Source organism: Theobroma cacao, chromosome 8 (assembly GCF_000208745.1).
Source record: "Theobroma cacao cultivar B97-61/B2 chromosome 8, Criollo_cocoa_genome_V2, whole genome shotgun sequence".
Classification (NCBI taxonomy): Eukaryota; Viridiplantae; Streptophyta; class Magnoliopsida; order Malvales; family Malvaceae; genus Theobroma; species Theobroma cacao.
The window spans coordinates 15,030,296-15,048,812 of NC_030857.1; the positions used below are offsets into that span (position 1 = coordinate 15,030,296).

Genomic DNA, 18,517 nt, shown 5'->3' on the forward strand with positions numbered 1-18,517 from the left:
AATTTACTTATTGTAACAGCAATTCTAAACTAAGCCTCTATATATAAAAAGATAAAGCATCTTGATTTAATAATACCCACACTAGCCACCCAACAACTTTCGTTCAACTCTAAGTAGCAAAGCAACTTTCATCCTCGATATTTATAGAACTTATGGTTTGATTCTCTTCTTCTTGGGATTTTTTGCATATAAGGAATTATTCTTCCTTGATCGATTCCTCAAGGGGATTTAAGAGTTTAATTTGTAAATCCTAAATTCCAATTTTAGAAAAGATGGTAGAGTATGAGATTATAAAGAATTATTTTGACATTCACACTAAATTATTCTAGACAAAATGAGATGTCTACATGCAACATTGGATATTAATTAACATTAAAATTCATCCATCCAATGTTTACACTAGGATCATGAAGAAAATGATTAGAAAAGATTAATCACTAGTATTTTTCAAAGATAGAAAATGTAGTCCAAAGGATTACAATTTAATATCTTTAGACACTTGATGTGGGCGGATCAAAGCAAATAAAAAGATATGGTTGGGGTAGGAGAAACTTCAAGCTTTGAAAAGGATAATGTTGAGTCGAAATAAGGTTTGCGGAACCAACCAGATGAGTGAGTAATAGGGCCACCTTGCATTTCAAGTTCAATAAAAGAATTATAAATAAGTTTAAATTGAGGAAAAAAAGGATAATAAATATGTAATTTATATGCATGGAAATGTAAAGTAGTGCTTAAAATAAATTAACGATACCTTCTAACAGGAATGAGGAGTGGCATGACCAGCAGGAGACATTCGAAGACATAAGCATGGATTCATAGCAATAGTATTAGCCAAAGGATGGGCAACCTGTAATTTGCAAGAAATAATTACAATGATAATTCACATTCCACAGTTTATTTAATTTTGAAAATTTAAGGAACTCAAATGGTGTTGACCAACTTACTTGTGATGTAGTCTCACTTACACCACCGCTTGCTATGGAAGAGGAAAATTGAAAAATTGGAATCTGTTAAATAGTCCAAAAACTTTATTCGTGAATATATACGAACAAGAAGAAAAAAGATTTGCCACAATATACAAAAGTGAAGGGTTTTTTTTTTTTAAAAAGGTTACATGAATATATAAAAATTACAATTCATTATTAATACAAAATATATATGGCATAATCATTACAATTAAGAAGAATAATTTTTTTGAAGGCATATGTTGTATAATTAATTTTCTTTTAAGTAAATAATGTTGAAACAAGTCTTTAGTTTTCGGTTAGTAGAAGATTTGTTTTCAACCTCAATGTCTGTTAAGTTTTAGGTTGATTAGAATTCTAGATCTTATTTAACTAGGATTCTTGTTTGTGTGCAGTGATAATTCACATCCCACACTTTATTTAATTTTGAAAATTTAATGAGCAATCTACATAGTGTTGATTGACTTACTTGTGATGTAGTCTCACTAGCACCGCCGTTTGCTGTGGAGGAGGAAAATTGAGAAATTGGAGTCTGTTAAATAGTCCAGAAAGTTCATTTGTAAACATATATGAACAAAAGAAAAAAGATTTGCAATAATATAGAAATGTGAGGGTTTCTTTTAAAGAGATTATATGAATATATAAAAATTACATTTCATCATTATTACAAAATATATATGGCATAATCATTACAATTAAGAAGAATAATTTTTTTTTGAAAAGCATATGTTATATAATTAATTTTCTTTGAAGTACATAATGTTGAAACAAGTCTTTAGCTTTTTATTAGCAGAAGATTTGTTTTTAGCCTCAGTGGTCTATTATGTACAACATGATCCCCTACCACACTCCAAATTCAACTTATTTTCTTGCTTGAGATTGAGCTCCCTTCTAAGTGACTAAAATATTCCTCTAAAAGCTCAACATTTCCCCCCAATTACATTTGTTCAAGATTAAATTTACAAAACCAACATAAAATTAGATGAAACTCACACATTGTGAGATTTGAATATGAAACATAAAAGTTTTAGGACTTCTTTTCTACTATTGCACCATTATACATAAAGTTTAGCAATTGGTTAAAATTTGATACTATAATTTAAAAGTTTTAGATTCAAATAATGGAATAAAATTGGTGAGATATATTGAAATGACCAATAAATGAAGACTACCTCTCTAGTATGTGAGAAAAGGATAAAAAAAATATAGATTCAACCTGTTGTACTTGAAAAATGCTAAAATTGTGCTTCTTCTCAGGATCATTTGCAACTGCTTTCAGCCAAAGATTAAATTTCTGTGCATGACTTGCAATTTGACTTGGAGTCCTTGTTTTCACTAAATTCTCTGAAATTTTTTTCCATTTTCCTTGTCCATACACTTCTAAACCCATTAAAAACGCCTTATGCTCCTGCTCAGTCCAGAACTTCCCTGACCAATAAAACAAAAATCAAATCGGATCTTACATTAAAAGAAAATAAATATATGTAATTTTTAGTTAATAATCAACTAGTAGTTTTAATGTAATTATAATAGGGCTTTTAACCATTAAGAATATCTTCTGATAAAACAAAATCATTGAATCAATATATACCTTGTTTTCTTTCTAGTAATTTGGAACTAACAGGCATACTGTGATCCTTTGTTTTCAATTGACAAGTCGTTGAATAATGGCCTTGGAGTCGACAGATGGAGCACCTTCGAGTTTGAGTCACCTGTCTCACCATGTTTGTCAGCTCTCTGTTATCCAAAGATGAGATGTGACAAGCAAGCGAGCTAGCTAGCTAGGTTAATTGTACACACTGTAAACCTTACTCCATACAATACCATATATAGGCATTACACTTCGCAGCTGTCCTTTGCAATTAAGGATTGATCAATATCCACACATACCAAATTTGAAAAGTTGCCAAGTTTTGATAAAAAAAATTTCAATACACCAACCTTTCTTTCACAAAAGGAAATAAAAAGGAAAACAACGAAGATAAGATGTTGGTAACGTTTTTTAAATAAAGTTTGCAAAGTTTTTAATTTCTTGCAATTAAATAAAAACTAAAACTCTTATTTGAAATCAATAGATTGATAGTTGTTGTTTAGATCATGGGTTAACACTTTAATATTTTATTAAATAGGAACTTTAATTAAAAACTAATTATTAAAATTTTGCTTTCCATCAACAATGGATTATATTTTACATATAGATACCATTATTTCATTAATTTATGAGGAAATTGTGGGAAATGACCTTCATAGTAAGGTGACTTCAAAAATGACCGTTTCTATAATTTTAATTGTTTTTAGTCAATTTTTGGCACGACTTGACAAAAATACCCTTTAAACCAATTAATCCAAATGAAGGTGCGTCTTAGTTTCTTTCTTTCTACTCTCCCACCATTTAACTTAAAATTCTAAAATTAAATCTCGATTTAGATTTAGCTATCCCTCCGTCCAACTCTCCAACGCCATTGAGGTCTATATCGGCAGCCAACTTTCTCACGATCCCAAAGTGCAAAGATGACATCAAGGTATTTGTTATGTGTTCTTGGGTTTATTTAGGGTTATTCATAAAACGAAAAAGTTGATGGGTAAATTATATGAGTTTGGAAACTTAAATCTTGTCACGACCCGGAACCTCCCTCAGGCCCATGACAATCGCCGCGACGTCCCGATTGACACTTATTATTTGGAATGCCAACCGGAACCCCGCAAGGCTTACATATCAGTTTCTTTCCTTTCCTGTGAGCAATCATTGTTAAATATCGAGTTTTTAGAGAATATATACTATTTTAGATAAAAAACAATCAAAATAAAATTTTCGCCACACAGGGGTATTTTGGTCATTTTTTTTTCAAAAATTTCGAAACTGGCTAAAACGTAATATACAAGTACAAAACACATAATTCATATTCAAAATGAGTTTAAAAGTCTAAAATCTTCATTTAAAACGAAATTACGGTTATTTGAATATAATAAGAAAATAAAAGAAATATTAAGGAAAATATTCTATTTTCTTATAAAACAATATTTATAGAGTTATACGTGAATAATTTTTATAGCGTAAAAGCTAAATAAATTTATACATACTGAAATACAGTAAGCCAAAATATTTAATTTAATTTACAATAACAAGAGGGCCCCCGAATAAACAAAAGTAAAGAGGACTGTGAACCTACGGTTTGGAAAATGCAGATCCAATGGTAGTCCTCGATGAGATCAGCTATCTACAGTCTATACTGAACCTGAAATGGGTGGAAAGGAGTTGGGTGAGATTTTGCAATCCCAATGAGTAAACAGACATTATCATAAATATCTAAAGGCGAGTAAAATGGAGGCAAGTTTAAACAACAAATTTCAACCCATTTCATAATGTTTTCAATTTATTTCTTAAACCATAAAATATTTGTAATTTACCAAAACAGTTGTTAAGGCTTATGTCTTTTATTAAAACAAGGCTCAAGCCAAAACTAATCCTCGGGGATACCTTGGCCGAGGCATCTAACCGAGTCCGCCAAGGGTGTTAAAATATTCACACGTGAAACACATTTTTATTTTTAAAACCAGCCGTTCCTTGGCGTTGGCCGAGTTACACATTCACGTGGGGGTTCGACGTGAAGTGAGCTCTAATACTACCCCAGGAGTTACCCTCCTCGCCTCTACAACCGGAGTAACTATATAACTGGGTTTACCGTGCCCCTCTAATAGGCAGTCCACGGAAACCCGTCACTGCAGTGACTAACCCACCAATTTTAATAAAATTTCGACAGTATAACGTGGCTTTTATTTATTTATCCAGCCTGCATAGTAAAAACAACTTACATAAATTTCCCAATGCACTCACAAAATATAGCCACATATACTCATTTCTCATAAGCCATTCCTAGGAAAATATATATTTTTCAAGTCAATTTGCAGCCTCCAATTACTCAATTTCATAATCAATACAATATATTTTTATTTGTCACATTTATTCCTAAAACATCAAAAATCCCGTTTTAATCTCGTTTTCATTTCATAAAATACATAAAGGGCATTTAAAAATAAACTCTAGATAATTTACAATAATAATAAGTTTACTCACCGTTTGTACAAACTAAAAGCTTTCTAAGCGCCCCGATCACTACTCGTCGGGTACGACTTCTTTGCCTTTTCCGGAAGGCTCTCCTCCTAGACACATTACAAAAATTTACACAATTCATCACATTGATGCTAAATCACTATATAATTAACTTAAATCCTATACTAATGCATGGTATGAAATGCAATAGCCTAAAACGGCTTAAACGCGGTATTAACCTATTTTTGGCACTTTGCCCGATAAATTGCTAACGCGCTCCATTTTAGCTCTAAATCATCCCATTCTCTCTCCAACATTTCTAACCATTAAATATCAGCCAATAACCTTCTAAAAACAACAAAATCAGCTCACTCCCTTCCTTGGAAAATTCGGCCAAAAATGGGACATTAAGTCGGTTAATTTTCTACTTTGTTTTTCTATCACGTTTAATCGTTTTTCATCATTTTCTCTTCATTTTCCTTAGAATAAAATCAATTCATCATCATTGTACAGCATTGAGCATCCAGCCAAGAGTGGGTATTGTGAAAATTTAATGATTTCTTGCCCAATTTAATTTCTAAACACATTTAACTAACTAAAACTATCAATTTAACTAAAAATCAAAACCTAAAAATTTCAATTTCTCTCCCCTAGAATTTCGTCCAGCCCTTGATATCACTTTTTGATCTCTCTCCTCAAGCATGCTAAATGGAAATAAAGGCATAGGAAAGGTAGAAATCAAGCTAAAATCGAAAAATCTTACCGTTAGACGCGTAAACGGTCGAAAACCGCGAATTTCTCTTTGAATTTTCTTGTTTCTCTTTGGTTTTTCTTTTTTTCTTCCTTTCCTCTCTATTTCCTCTCTTGTTCTTCCTTATGGCCGGCCAGCACTCAAAATTTGGGTTTAAATGGCTGACTTTTCATTAAAATAATATTATTTCATTAAAAAAAATGCCACGTGTCACTTTCCCATTGGCCCATTTTTAAAATTTCATCCATTTGTTTCCAAATTTTCACCATACACTTGTCTCATATATTCATAGCTTAGATAAAATTCTCAGACTCATCCAAAGTCTCGGTGGAGTAATTTTTGAAATTTACACTTTTGCCCCCGTAAAAGTCAAAAATTACATTTTTGCCCCAAAAATTGAAAAATTGCCCATAGACATATTTTTCATCCCTTATACTCATACCATTCTCCAATTTGTCAAATTTGATCTAAATTCTCTCAAAATCTCAAATTTTGTCCGTGGGTGGCAACATTACGATTTTGCCCCTACACTCCAAAAATCACCAGAATTAAACTTTTTCACTTCCTATCATTAAATTATACTCCAAATAGTTAATCTTGGTCAAAAATTTCACTCCATGATCAAATTATTATCTTAGGTGGCAAAATAACGATTTTGCCATTGAATATCAAAATTTCTAATTTTACCCCAAATGAACCCTCGAACTCCGAACAATCATTTTTAGTCATACCTGGACTATAAAATATTAAATTTCATCCTAGAATTCCTATTTGAACTAGTTCGAGGTTAAATCAACTCAAGTGTACCATTAGGTACAATACCGAGTTTCGTCTATTCTTAGGTGTTTTTCCTAGCATAATAACATACTACTCAGTGCATGTATGTCATGACAAGTATTTATAGGATCGGGTTTTACAAATCTAGCTAGGGGTACGAAATCAATCAGTTTATAGGCAATGCGTGAATATTTGTTAGGCATTGAGTCACTAGATATTAGAGTGTGTGACTGGATATTAAGAACCATTATCTGTTTCTTGTTTCTTTGGCATTAGGTGCCTGAATATTACGTGACTAGATATTTGTTGAGCATTGCGTGAGTTCTTTATAGGCATTACGTTACTAAATATTTGTTGAGCGTTGCGTGATAGGCAATACGTGACTGAATATTGGGTGCCTGAATATTACGTGACTGAATATTTATTGAGAATTGTGTGAGTTCTTTATAGGCATTACGTGATTGAATATTTGTTGAGCGTTGCGTGACAGATATAACGTGACTGAATATTTGTTGAGCATTGCGTGACCTGTTTGTAGGCATTGCGTGACTTTAGCTACCTAATGCTGAAGGTGATTATGTACTGATTCAGCCCCCTTAATAACAAATTCTATAAAATTAAAAGAGAAATAGGCTAAAGCTGTTTGGTAAACTGTTTAACAAAATAAATTATATAAGTTGTAATTCTAGTTAAAATTACCATAAAAGGATATTGAGTGTCATCTTCAATAACCTAATAAGCTCTAATGAAATTCTTGAAGTTTATATATAATTTCAGACTTGTATAGTAGCCATAGTATTAGATTTTAGTTGGTCTACCATGATGTTTAAATTAAAAAAAAAAAGAGAAAAAAGGAAACGATAATGAATTTCTTGGAAAAAAGAAAAGAGGTAACATTAAAATCCTTTTTCATTAGTGAAAAAGAGATAAAACCTTTAAGCTACTTTTTATTAAGAATTTATTGGAAAATGATGTTTGGTCTGGCTTTTACTTTTAAGAGGTAGATAAGATGAAAAGGCAGGCCGAACAGGTACTTAATAGCCAATTCAGCCCCCCTTCATTGCACTTATATGGGTGTAGAAAACGAAGAGTCAACATTCATGCCTATAAATAAAGGGAACCATTAATCATTTGATTCAAATTCAATTATCTAAATCAATCTCAAATTATTGTAAAATAGCATCTAGAGATCCAATAGGCGATAATGGGGAAAAGGCAGCCTCCGAAGAGGAGGAGATGCCTCTAAGGGAGAAGCTGGAGATATTCTAATAAGATATGTACACCATTATCGACAAGCTGATGGCCAGGACTTTTGAATTGGAGGTTGACATCTTGTGCAACAACAAGATTCTCACGGAGATATATGAAATAGTAGATGAACTTAGGAAGAAATGAACTACGGTTCATTTTTTTGTTTCATCTCTTTTTATTTCAGAGAATCTAATAAATAAAATTTGAAGAAATTTCATTGAGCATATACTTTCTTATGTCTTTTCTTAATTTTATTTTCTTCGTTTAAGTTATATTATGCTGAATAACTTCGTGAGTGGATGTTAGGCATTGCGTGACCTATTATTAGGTATTAGGGTTTAAGGTTATGCGCGATGCGTGAATTGTGCAATGCATATCTTCCGTTGAGACATTACGTGAGTGGTTTGTATGTATATCGAATAGAGTACCTATGGTGACGTTGTTTTGTATTGCGTAACGTTGGGCCAGTACGTGACTGTTTAAGTTGGCATAACGTGAGTGGATATTAGGTATCGATTAACTTATTATTAGGTATTGCAAGACTGATGGTGCGTGACTTGTGCAATTCACCTCTTGTTTTGAGGCTTATTATTCATTGAGTGACTTATTCTTAGGTGTTGTGAGCCTAGCGGTGCGTGACTGACTTGTGCAATTCATATGTTATTTTGAGGCTTTTGTTCAGTAGTTTTTTAGGCTTGCGTGACTGGTTTTTATATATTGCGTTACCTGTTGTAGCGAGAGTGGTGGCACGTGACTTGTGCAATTCATATGTTGTTTTGAGGCTTTTATTCAGTAGTTTTTTAGACCTGTGTGACTGGTTTTTATATATTGCGTGACCTGTTGTTATGTATTGCGAGAGTGGTGGCACGTGACTTGTGTAATTCATGTGTTGTTTTGAGGCTTTTGTTCAGTAGTTTTTTAGGCTTGTGTGACTGGTTTTTATATATTACATGACCTGTTGTTATATATTGCGAGAGTTGTGATGTATGACTTGTGCAATTCGCCTTTTGTTTAGGGGCATTTGTTCACTAGTTATTAGGCATTGCATTAATGTGTATTAGACATTCCGACACTTAATTTTTGTTAAATTTCTGTGGTCAGCCAAATGTGACTTAGGCATTGCATAAGTGATTTCTATGCATTGAGGGATTATTTTTGATAAATTGACCGATCGTGACACTTATTTTTTGTTAAATTTCAGCAGCTTGCCAAATGTGAAGCTTATGATGACATATGGTGGTCATTGGGTCGATGACACTTACAAGGGTGGTGAGACACTAGTGAGGGGTGTTGGGAGTGATTTATCATTTTCGGGACTAGTGAAGCTAGTTGAAGAGGTTGTTGGGGTCAACTCACATAATAATGAAATCGAGCTACATGCATCGCTCAGCCATATAGTAAGGGTTTCGCGCACAGTTATCAGAGATGATGAAGATGTAGCAAGTATTCTACGAAATGAGAGGGCAGTTGTTGTGTTTGTGACAGTTAAGGTAGGAAATGCAAACGATATTCCATATAAGCACGGTATCCAACATAGTAATCACCAAGAACAGAATGTTAATTATTCTGACATGCACACCATGCATTTCCTAACAAATAACCATGGCAATCACGTTTGATGTATCTTCATGAGTTTCAGCAACCCGACGCACACATGAGGTGTCTGTAAATGATGTTTGTACAATTTTGATCGGAATGTGCATTGAACAAAATACTTGGTACTTTGCAACAAACACAACTGTTGCTCAAAAATGCATTGGGTCCATTGTCATTAGTAAATGACACTATGATGGTTGTGAGTGATGACAATGCATTTGATCAAATTGAAGATGATGTTGAAGAGGACAACACGGCAGATCAGAACGATGAGTTGCGTGATAACTGTGAAGATGATTACGTTGGTGGACATGAAGACCATTCAGAGGACGACAGGGTTGACCAGACGACATTTCTGATTGCAATCATGCAGATGGCGGTACAGGTCATACCACATCTATTCTGTTAGAAGAGGTTGAGTTGGCAGAACTGTTGAATTAAAAGATGTTGAGAGGGTGGACCCTATTTACAAGAAAGCCATCGCACCATAGAACGGCATTCATTCGCCTGATGACAGTGATCAAAAGAGGGTAAATATAAGGGTATCTCGTCAATGGATTATTCTCGGGCTAGATATGATATCCTTCTAAATAGTTGGGAGTGAGGAATCTAAATAAGGGTATCACAGAAAAGTGTTTCCATCAAAGGCTGAATTGAAACGAGCTTTGAGCATGTTGGCATTAAAAGAGCATTTTGAGTTTAGGGTTAAAAAGTCATGTCACGCTCGTTTTGAGGTTGGTTGTAAGGATAAGGCATGCAAGTTTGCTTTACGTGCAACGAAGTTGCCTGAGGGAGAATATTGGCAACTTTGGATGTTGCAGAAGGTACACACGTGTACTGTCGATGGTTTGCAATGTGGGTACCAAACTGCGAACGCAAGGGTAATTGGTGAGCTTATCTCCAGCAGGGTGCAAGGCAATTGTGTAACCCCATTGAGACCAAAGGAAATAATGAAAGAGATGAATCGTAAGTGGGGATTGCAATGCCTATATGGTAAGGCTTGGTAAGCGAAGGAGTATGCGAAGAGTCTTGTGTTCGGTCCCCCGGAAGAGTCATTCCAACTCTTCCCCTCATATTTCCATATGTTGGAATGTGAAAATCCCGATATTGTCACGTGTGTCGCTACTGATGGGGAACAACGATTCAAATATGATTTTTGAGAGTTCGGGTCATGTATTCGGGAGTTCAGTGCTGTAATGCGGCATGTAGTCCATATCGATGCCACACATCTGAAAGGCAGATTCAGGGGTATTCTGTTTGTGGCGATAAGCAAAAATACGAATGAGTAGATATATCCACTTGCATTTGGCATTGGCCACTGCGAAGACGAAGAATCTTGGTCATGGTTTCTTAACCAATTGTATCGTACGATTGGTTGTCCTGAAAATGCAATGTTCATTTCTGATTAGCATCTTAGTATTAAGAATGTAGTTGAGAAAGTGTTCAAGGACGCTTATCACGGTCTATGCAATTACCACTGCTTAGGGAAAAACATTAAAAATAGGTTCAAACGCGAAGATGTTGTAGCGATTTTCACCATGGCCGCCAACTGCTATAGGGTCGCCAATTTTGACAAACATATGAATAAGCTGAAACAACTTTGCAAACCTGCTTATGACAGCCTTATGAGATTAGGCCCTGAGAGATAGGCATGTGCACGATCACCAGTAAGGCGATACAAGCTAATGGCATCCAACACTGTGGAATGTATTAACTCTTGCCTGAAGCATGCAAGAAAAATACCAATAACGGTGTTGATCGAGTGCATCAGAGGCATGGTTCAACGTTAGTTCCATGACCGGCATAATGAGGCATTGAATTTGACCACACCCCTTAACCCTTGGGCTACCGATCTGTTGAACAAACGGTTCAATGAAGCATGTCACTTTTCCATACAAGCAATCGATTTAGTGGAGTTTCAAGTTATAGGCGAGAGTAAGGATAGAGTGGTGAACCTCTCCACAAAAAAGTGTTCATGCGATGAGTTCTAGTCCAATCTACTCCCTTGCACGCATGCCATGGCGGCAATAATGTATGAGCAATCATGTTTGTTATATTGTGCATGATGAATTGAACTTTTACATTGTTCGCCAACTGTGATTTCATTGCCTTAGCAGTAAGTGCAAACGTGCAGCCATTGAATTCTGCTCGGACTATTACAAGACTCGGCCTTAGGTGGAGGGATATGTGGTTCCCATTCTCCCGGTTTGGCATCCCAGTGAGTGGGACATCCCCGATGACGTTCAACAAATTGTCGTTTTACCACCAAGTTGGTGAGGTCAAGCGGAAAGATCTAGGAGAAAAAGGATTCCATCAACTGGGGAAGGCAGCGGACGACGAAGATGTTCACAATGCAAAAGCTATGGTCATAATAGACAAAATTGTTGGACATTATTTGCAGCTCCACCGACAAATAGGGAAACATCATCTGCTCAACAGACGGCTCGACGACAACGACCCAAGGCATGTGCGATTTACAGACAACTTGGGCACACACGAAATCGCTGTCCAATGTGGACTACAAACTCTGATAACATTATAGGTGTCATACCTGAAGATAATGGCCCTTTAAACGTTAGTTGTTAGAGATTGTTTTGAATTGGCCATTGATATTTGCATTCAATGATACTATTTCAACTTGAGTTTAACAGAGTTTGACAAAGTCTGCAGATGATATTTGTAACACATGATGTTGTAGTAGCTGTGACCAGAACAACGAAGCAAAATGACTGCTATGATTGGGGGACAAGCATATCTAAAACACAATATGTTACAACAGCTATTACTAGTACAATGAAGCAAACTGAGTGCGGTGACTGAGGGACAAGCAAATCTAAAACATAATATGTCTCTCTCAAAGTGGATGAAACTTGTATGAAAGAGCAAATTGAACTGTCTGGTTGGGGAATGAAAAGTTAGATACACAAGATGTCCATATGGATGACAAAAGCTTCAAGTCCAATGGTGGGGATGGTGGAACTAGTTGGGGAACAATGGAGGAAGAATGTGAAAAACCTTATGTTAGTGATGCACTGCCACGGTCTGGTTGGGGAACAAAAGATGCTATTCCTTCAAAAACCTTGGACGATTCTTCCAAATTTAGTGGCTGGGAACAACAAAAGTCATCAGAATGTTATAAGGTTGGGGCTCTCTTGATGAGTTAAATCAACCAGCAAGTTCAAATGGCTGGGATACACCAAATGGTTTGGGTAGCACTCAAAGTGAAAAACAGCATTAGTCACATGACAGTGTAAGGGCTCACGTCGTTGGGCTTCAGATGCTAGTAAGAAGAATTGTCCTCTGAAGTCAGCTGGACTCATGAATGATGATTCTAATATGGCTGCAATGAACACTACTATAACACAAAGATTAAACATATTTACTTCTAAGCAAGAAGATATATTATAAGGTGTTTTTGAAGTCGCTTTACTACGAAGGTCATTTCCCATAATTTCCACTGATAAATATATCGATAGTTGTCGTTTCATCTTTGAACTGTTCCAAACTTAGTTTAAGGGTGAAGAGAAGTTGAACCACTAAAGTTGAGGAAAGCTTGAGGGTGACTTATTTTCATTATTTGACATCCAGCTAGTGAGAGAAAGTATTGAAGAAAGACTTTCGAGGATCTTTGAGGTGAAAAAGTGAAAGAACAAAAAGAATCCTATGAAAGTTATTGAGGTTTGAAAAAGTGTACCAAAGCATGAGAATTGAAGTTACTTTGAGAAAGTTATGGAGGTTTCAAGGGATGGCTTCCATGTAATATGGAAAACGTTTATTGAGGAAAAAGGATAGGAAGAAGAAGAAGAAGTTGCTGGAAGTGAGGAGAAAGTGCTGAAAAAAATTAGATATTTATCCTATAGTTGACTATAGTTCCCCTTATTTACAAAAATGCCATTGCATAGTTGGATCATCAAATTCCAATTACAGTACTTAGCCCATTTTTTGGATCATCAAATTCATTGTACTTCTTAATAATTTGTTTTTCTTTGTAAACCATTAAATAAAGCACAAAATCTTTAATAATATTTACGTGATTGATTTTGGCATCCTGCACCATATTTTTGCCCATAAAATGATGTATAATAATCGTAATAGTTGTTCTAATGACGACAGTTGTAATTAAAAAACATAAAAGGCATAAGATAACTTCCAACTGTTTCTTTAATATTTCAGTCTTCCCAATATCTATCGATAGCTGCCATTTCATCTTTCAATCGTTCCAAACTTAGTTTAAAGGTGAAGAGAAGTTGAACCACAAAAGCTGAACCGTCCTGCACTGTCTTAAGCAATGGCCGCATCTTCGAGCATACCCAATGTTCATGGCGATGGCGACCAAAGTATGGGTGATGATGAATACTCTAGCCTACAATCAAGGAAGAAATGGAAATTAGATCTTCAACTGCCTGCCCCATCAATTGGTTTATCAATTGAACCAGGTAATGATCTGTGCTCTCCTTTACGGTTTAGGAACATATCATATGGTGGTAGGTATTGGGTAATAGAGAATGCCATGATATCGTGAGGGAAAGTGGTAGATTGGGAAAGCTTAAAGGAAAACATATACCTTGAGGGTCACTTATTTTCGCTTTTCAACATGGGTAAACTTAAGGGTCTAAGTACCTTTCCATATTTTGATTATAGCCCGACTTTTATTAAGGAATTTTACTCCAACATTCGCCGGAGTGAAAATGAATTTGAAAATCTGAGAGATTTTGACCCATTTGTTTTGAACGTATTTTTGGGAGGAATAGAGTTTACAGTGACTCCCTTTGATATTGGGAAGCTCTTAAAAATGGAGTATACAAACGGACAATACAAACCTCCCCCATCATATGAGTCATCCTGCATGTGGGCCCAAGTGACAAACAGAAGAGAACCATACACCACAGAGTCATGTTCTGCTTGTTATTTGAATTCTGCACCAGATAGGCTGGTACATAATTTTCTGGTGTCCACATTAAAGGGAAAGATTAGTCTTTTAAGAAATGTTAGCTCTGAGGATCTGTGGATGATGGAAACAATTGGAAGCCAATTTGGCTTTAATATTGCAGAATATATGATCATAAGAATGAGAGAAGTTGCCATGCGAGAAGAGACGACCCTTCCATATGGGAACATCATTTCGACTCTAGTTAAGAATCAAGGGATATAAAGCAGTAGGTATCTAGCTGATTGGACCAGTCATAGGCCTCGTACTCTCTCCTTTCGATGGCTCGTGAAAAGGGGATATGACTTGAGTCTTAATGAGCCATTGAACTCTGTCGAAGGCAGCCTTGTTCATCTTGCCCATGATACTCCATCCAGACAACCGTTTAGAGTTCCTATTTCCAATGATGTGATGTATAATATGCTTTTAAGGATTGATGAAAAACTCAGAATCAAACTACTACAATGCAGGCATTGGAATTGAGGATACAAAATATTGAGAATCTCCTAATGCAAAAAACAAATATAGCTGTTCGAGCAGTAGAAGCGCTACAGAATTGACTATCCTCATATGAGTTTCTTCGACATTAACCTCAAAGAAAAAGGAAGTCAGTTGTCATTGGTTCTGGCTGAGTCAACCATACCAGATGAACATTCATATTTGAGAGTTCTTTATATAACTAGATTATGGATACTGTAGTTTGTATTTCTCATAATTGACTTATGGTATTTTGTTTTCCTTAATTTCCCTCAACATGTGCTTTAACTTTCATCTGGTTGAGGGTTTAGGGTGTTCAACTCGATATTTTGTTATGATGGTACTTAGGGTTGAGTTTTGGTTTGATATTATCCATGATAATTGGCTTACCCTTATTCGAAGAACATGACACACAATAGGTGAGTCACGCGATGCAAGCTCAACTAGTCACGCGATCCCATATCATCTAGTCACGCGATTCAATAAGAATTCATAACGCCACTCCATATATACTACTTGCGCGACTACACATCAACTAGTAACGCAATTCCATAATATCCAGTCATGCGACTCCATTTTTATACTCACGTGATTTTAGAATAAAAACTCATGCCATTCCATAATAACTAGTAACGCCACTCCACATATATTACTCACGTGAGTCAATATCAATGAGTGATGCAATTCCACAAAAAAGACATGTCATGCACTTCCATATTAACTAGTAACGCCACTCCATATTTACTACTAACGGGAGTCAATATCAAATACCCACGCGATTCTAAATCTTAACGGTTCACGCGATCTATATTTACTACTCACACTATTCCATGTGGATTAGTGACGCGATTCCATATTAACTAACGACGTGATTCAAAATTTAGTACTCGCGTGACTACATAACAAATACTCTTGCGAATCAATATCAACTGGTGACGCAATTCCATATTAACTACCGATGTGATTCAACATTTAGTACTCGCGTGACTCCATAACAAATACTCCCGTGAATCAATATCAATTGGTGACGCGTTTCCATGTTAACTACCGACGTGATTCAACATTTAGTACTCGCATGACTCCATAACAAATACTTCCACGAATCAATATCAACTGGTGACGTGATTTCATTCCCACCATTCACGCAATTCAATAGCAACTGCTTACAACCCTATGTCATGCAATGCAATTCAACATGTCATATGCTAACGAATGAACCCTGTCATGTAAATTGTGTAAAATACTAACAGACTTTACAATATGAATAAGAAAAAAATAATGTCATTCTTATTGGACCCGTATGCTTATCACATGAATGAATACAAAGAATAATATGTAAATGATACAACAAAGAATAATATGGAAATGATACAGAATAATGTTAATGTTATTTACAGATTGAAAAAGAATAAGCAAATTAAAAAATTTAACAACTTAAGCTATTGGCAAAAATCTCAAGGGCAAACTTTATTTGAATGTGCTCTATGGCGTTTGCCTTCAGTGTCTGATCCTTCGAGCCGACCAACCACTACAACGAGGCTATAACCCAATCCCCGCAACTGTGCGAATCTTGCTATATCGGGATATTCTCATTTAACCTATATTTCATCCGGCGTCAAAGCTCGCTTTTGACGGCTCGAGCTGACAAAGTACCCTGCATATAATGGGAAACAATGATGTTAGTGGACTCATTTGCGTATCACGCAAGCTAGACTTCATTGCTTCTTTCTGACTGTACGACGAGTCCACTAACATCATAGTCCATTTCAGCAAGTTAACGTGCACTACCACCCAATGGCCATCAAAAAAGCACGGTACGAGAATTGAGTCAACCTTATGCCATGGTAAACCCCACGGAGGTCTCCCATCCCTTGCATAGGCAAACACATCGTTTGGCAAAATCGCCTCACTATGCTTGAATGTCTTCTCGGTGGCGGAAGGCCGTATTTTTTGGCTCAGACGGAGCAAAATAAGCTGTCAATTATGTTATGCACAATAGTTAAATGCAATTAAGTAACCCTAAACCCCATACATTTGAATAATTATAACTTACTAAAATATAACATACTTACATAGAATGTGGTGTCAACGATACATATTCTCTGCTTGTAGTGTTGTGGATGGTGCTCACGCGCCCGCTTACACAATATATTGATGCATGCATTAATCTGTTGGGTGTCTATCAACTATGTCGGCATCTCCAATCGTCGAAAAAAATTAGGGCCCTCCTGCCCTTCGATGCCCAGAATGTAAACCCTACATATTTAAAATAGAGTTAAATTAAAATTATAGTGAAGTTACCTTACTACGATGGTCATTTCTCACAATTTTCACATAATAATACCCATGTCAAAAGGTTTATGTATGTAATAAATACCTTAGAACCGTTAACCCTAATATGGTCTACTGTTTTCATTTTACCTGGCTTGGTCATTTTTCAAGAATGACTCATATTTGTCCTTCAAATCGTCCTTCGCTTTGTGCTGGACTAATGGCGGGTTAACGTATAGGCTTCAAAGGTATTTGCTGGCCAAGATCACATGTGCATCTTCGGGCTCAGGTGGAGGTGGAGCCTCAGCAGAAGGTGTGATCTCACCATGCAGGGGGGCTTCTACTGGTGTTGGGACAAGAACAGGATAAGCGAAAGTTGTAGTTCCACTACTCGCAGGATGAGGTCCCTCTTCGACCTCAAACAGAGAAGGTGGAGCCTTGGGAGAAGGTGTGGGCAGAGAATGGTGGGCTGCCTCTACTGGAGATAGGATAGACGCAACATGATGTTCAATCGGGCTATCAGGAGGTGAGCTTTTACCCTAAACGATCAAAAAAATCAAACACATTAGAGCAGTGTATACATCGTACATGTTATAACTCACGCGATGAATAACATAAAACCTCATACCTCAAAACGGTCAATCAGTCGATCAATAATCCGATCCTCTAACCCTTGCAATGAGTGTTGAATAAGCTCATGTAATGACTGCATATGCATCTGCATCGCCCGCTGGATCTCCAACTGCATTAACTGTTGGATCTCCAACTACATTGACTACATCTGCATCTGCATCTCCCGTTGGATCTTCAACTGCATTGACTGCTGGATCTCAAACTGCACTGACTGTATCTGCATGTGCATATTCGTCTGTAATGACTGGAGGTCTTTCTTCCACTGTGTTTGCATATTTTGCAACTCTCACTGAATGCTCGTAGTCATTTACGGACGCAATGCCCGGTTTTATGGCTCAGCATGAAAGACAGCATTTGAAGCAGGAAGAGAGGCGACAGCAGAAGCAAGAGGAGGAGCAACAAGAGTAGCAGCATAAGGAAGAGTAAGAGAAACACCATGAACAACTACAGGAGGAGAATGAGGTGCCTCAGCAGCACCGAAATAGAAATAAACCTTCTCGTTCGCGGTGCATCTCCACTTAACGGCTCCTCGTACTAGACTTTTCCCTTTACAGTCCATTATTTTCCTCCTTTGTTGGGGACCTAATTCTAGGGGACCCTTCAACTTCCATAATGGAATGTATTGCTGCATCTCAAAGATATTGACTTTAATGTCCGCCCAATATGCGATCAACATCTCTTCTGTCGTTGGCTCTAACGTCCTCACTGCCCACAACTGCACCAAAACATACATTGCCATTAGGTATAACCCTCGATACCCTATGACAATAAAAATAAAATTTAATCAAATAAAAAAATATGGTTTCTTTACTCACATT

The 18,517-nt window shown here is 36.3% G+C and overlaps 1 protein-coding gene across 1 annotated transcript; it reads right to left on the reverse strand.

Moving 5' to 3' along the window:
* On the reverse strand, positions 755 to 2,689 carry LOC18592876 (transcription factor MYB1R1). Its single transcript, XM_007019800.2, has 5 exons — positions 2,557 to 2,689; positions 2,182 to 2,393; positions 1,435 to 1,497; positions 945 to 1,007; positions 755 to 847 (listed from the first exon to the last, which is right to left on the reverse strand). The coding sequence occupies exons 1-5, from the start codon at positions 2,687 to 2,689 to the stop codon at positions 755 to 757; spliced, it is 564 nt and encodes a 187-aa protein (XP_007019862.1).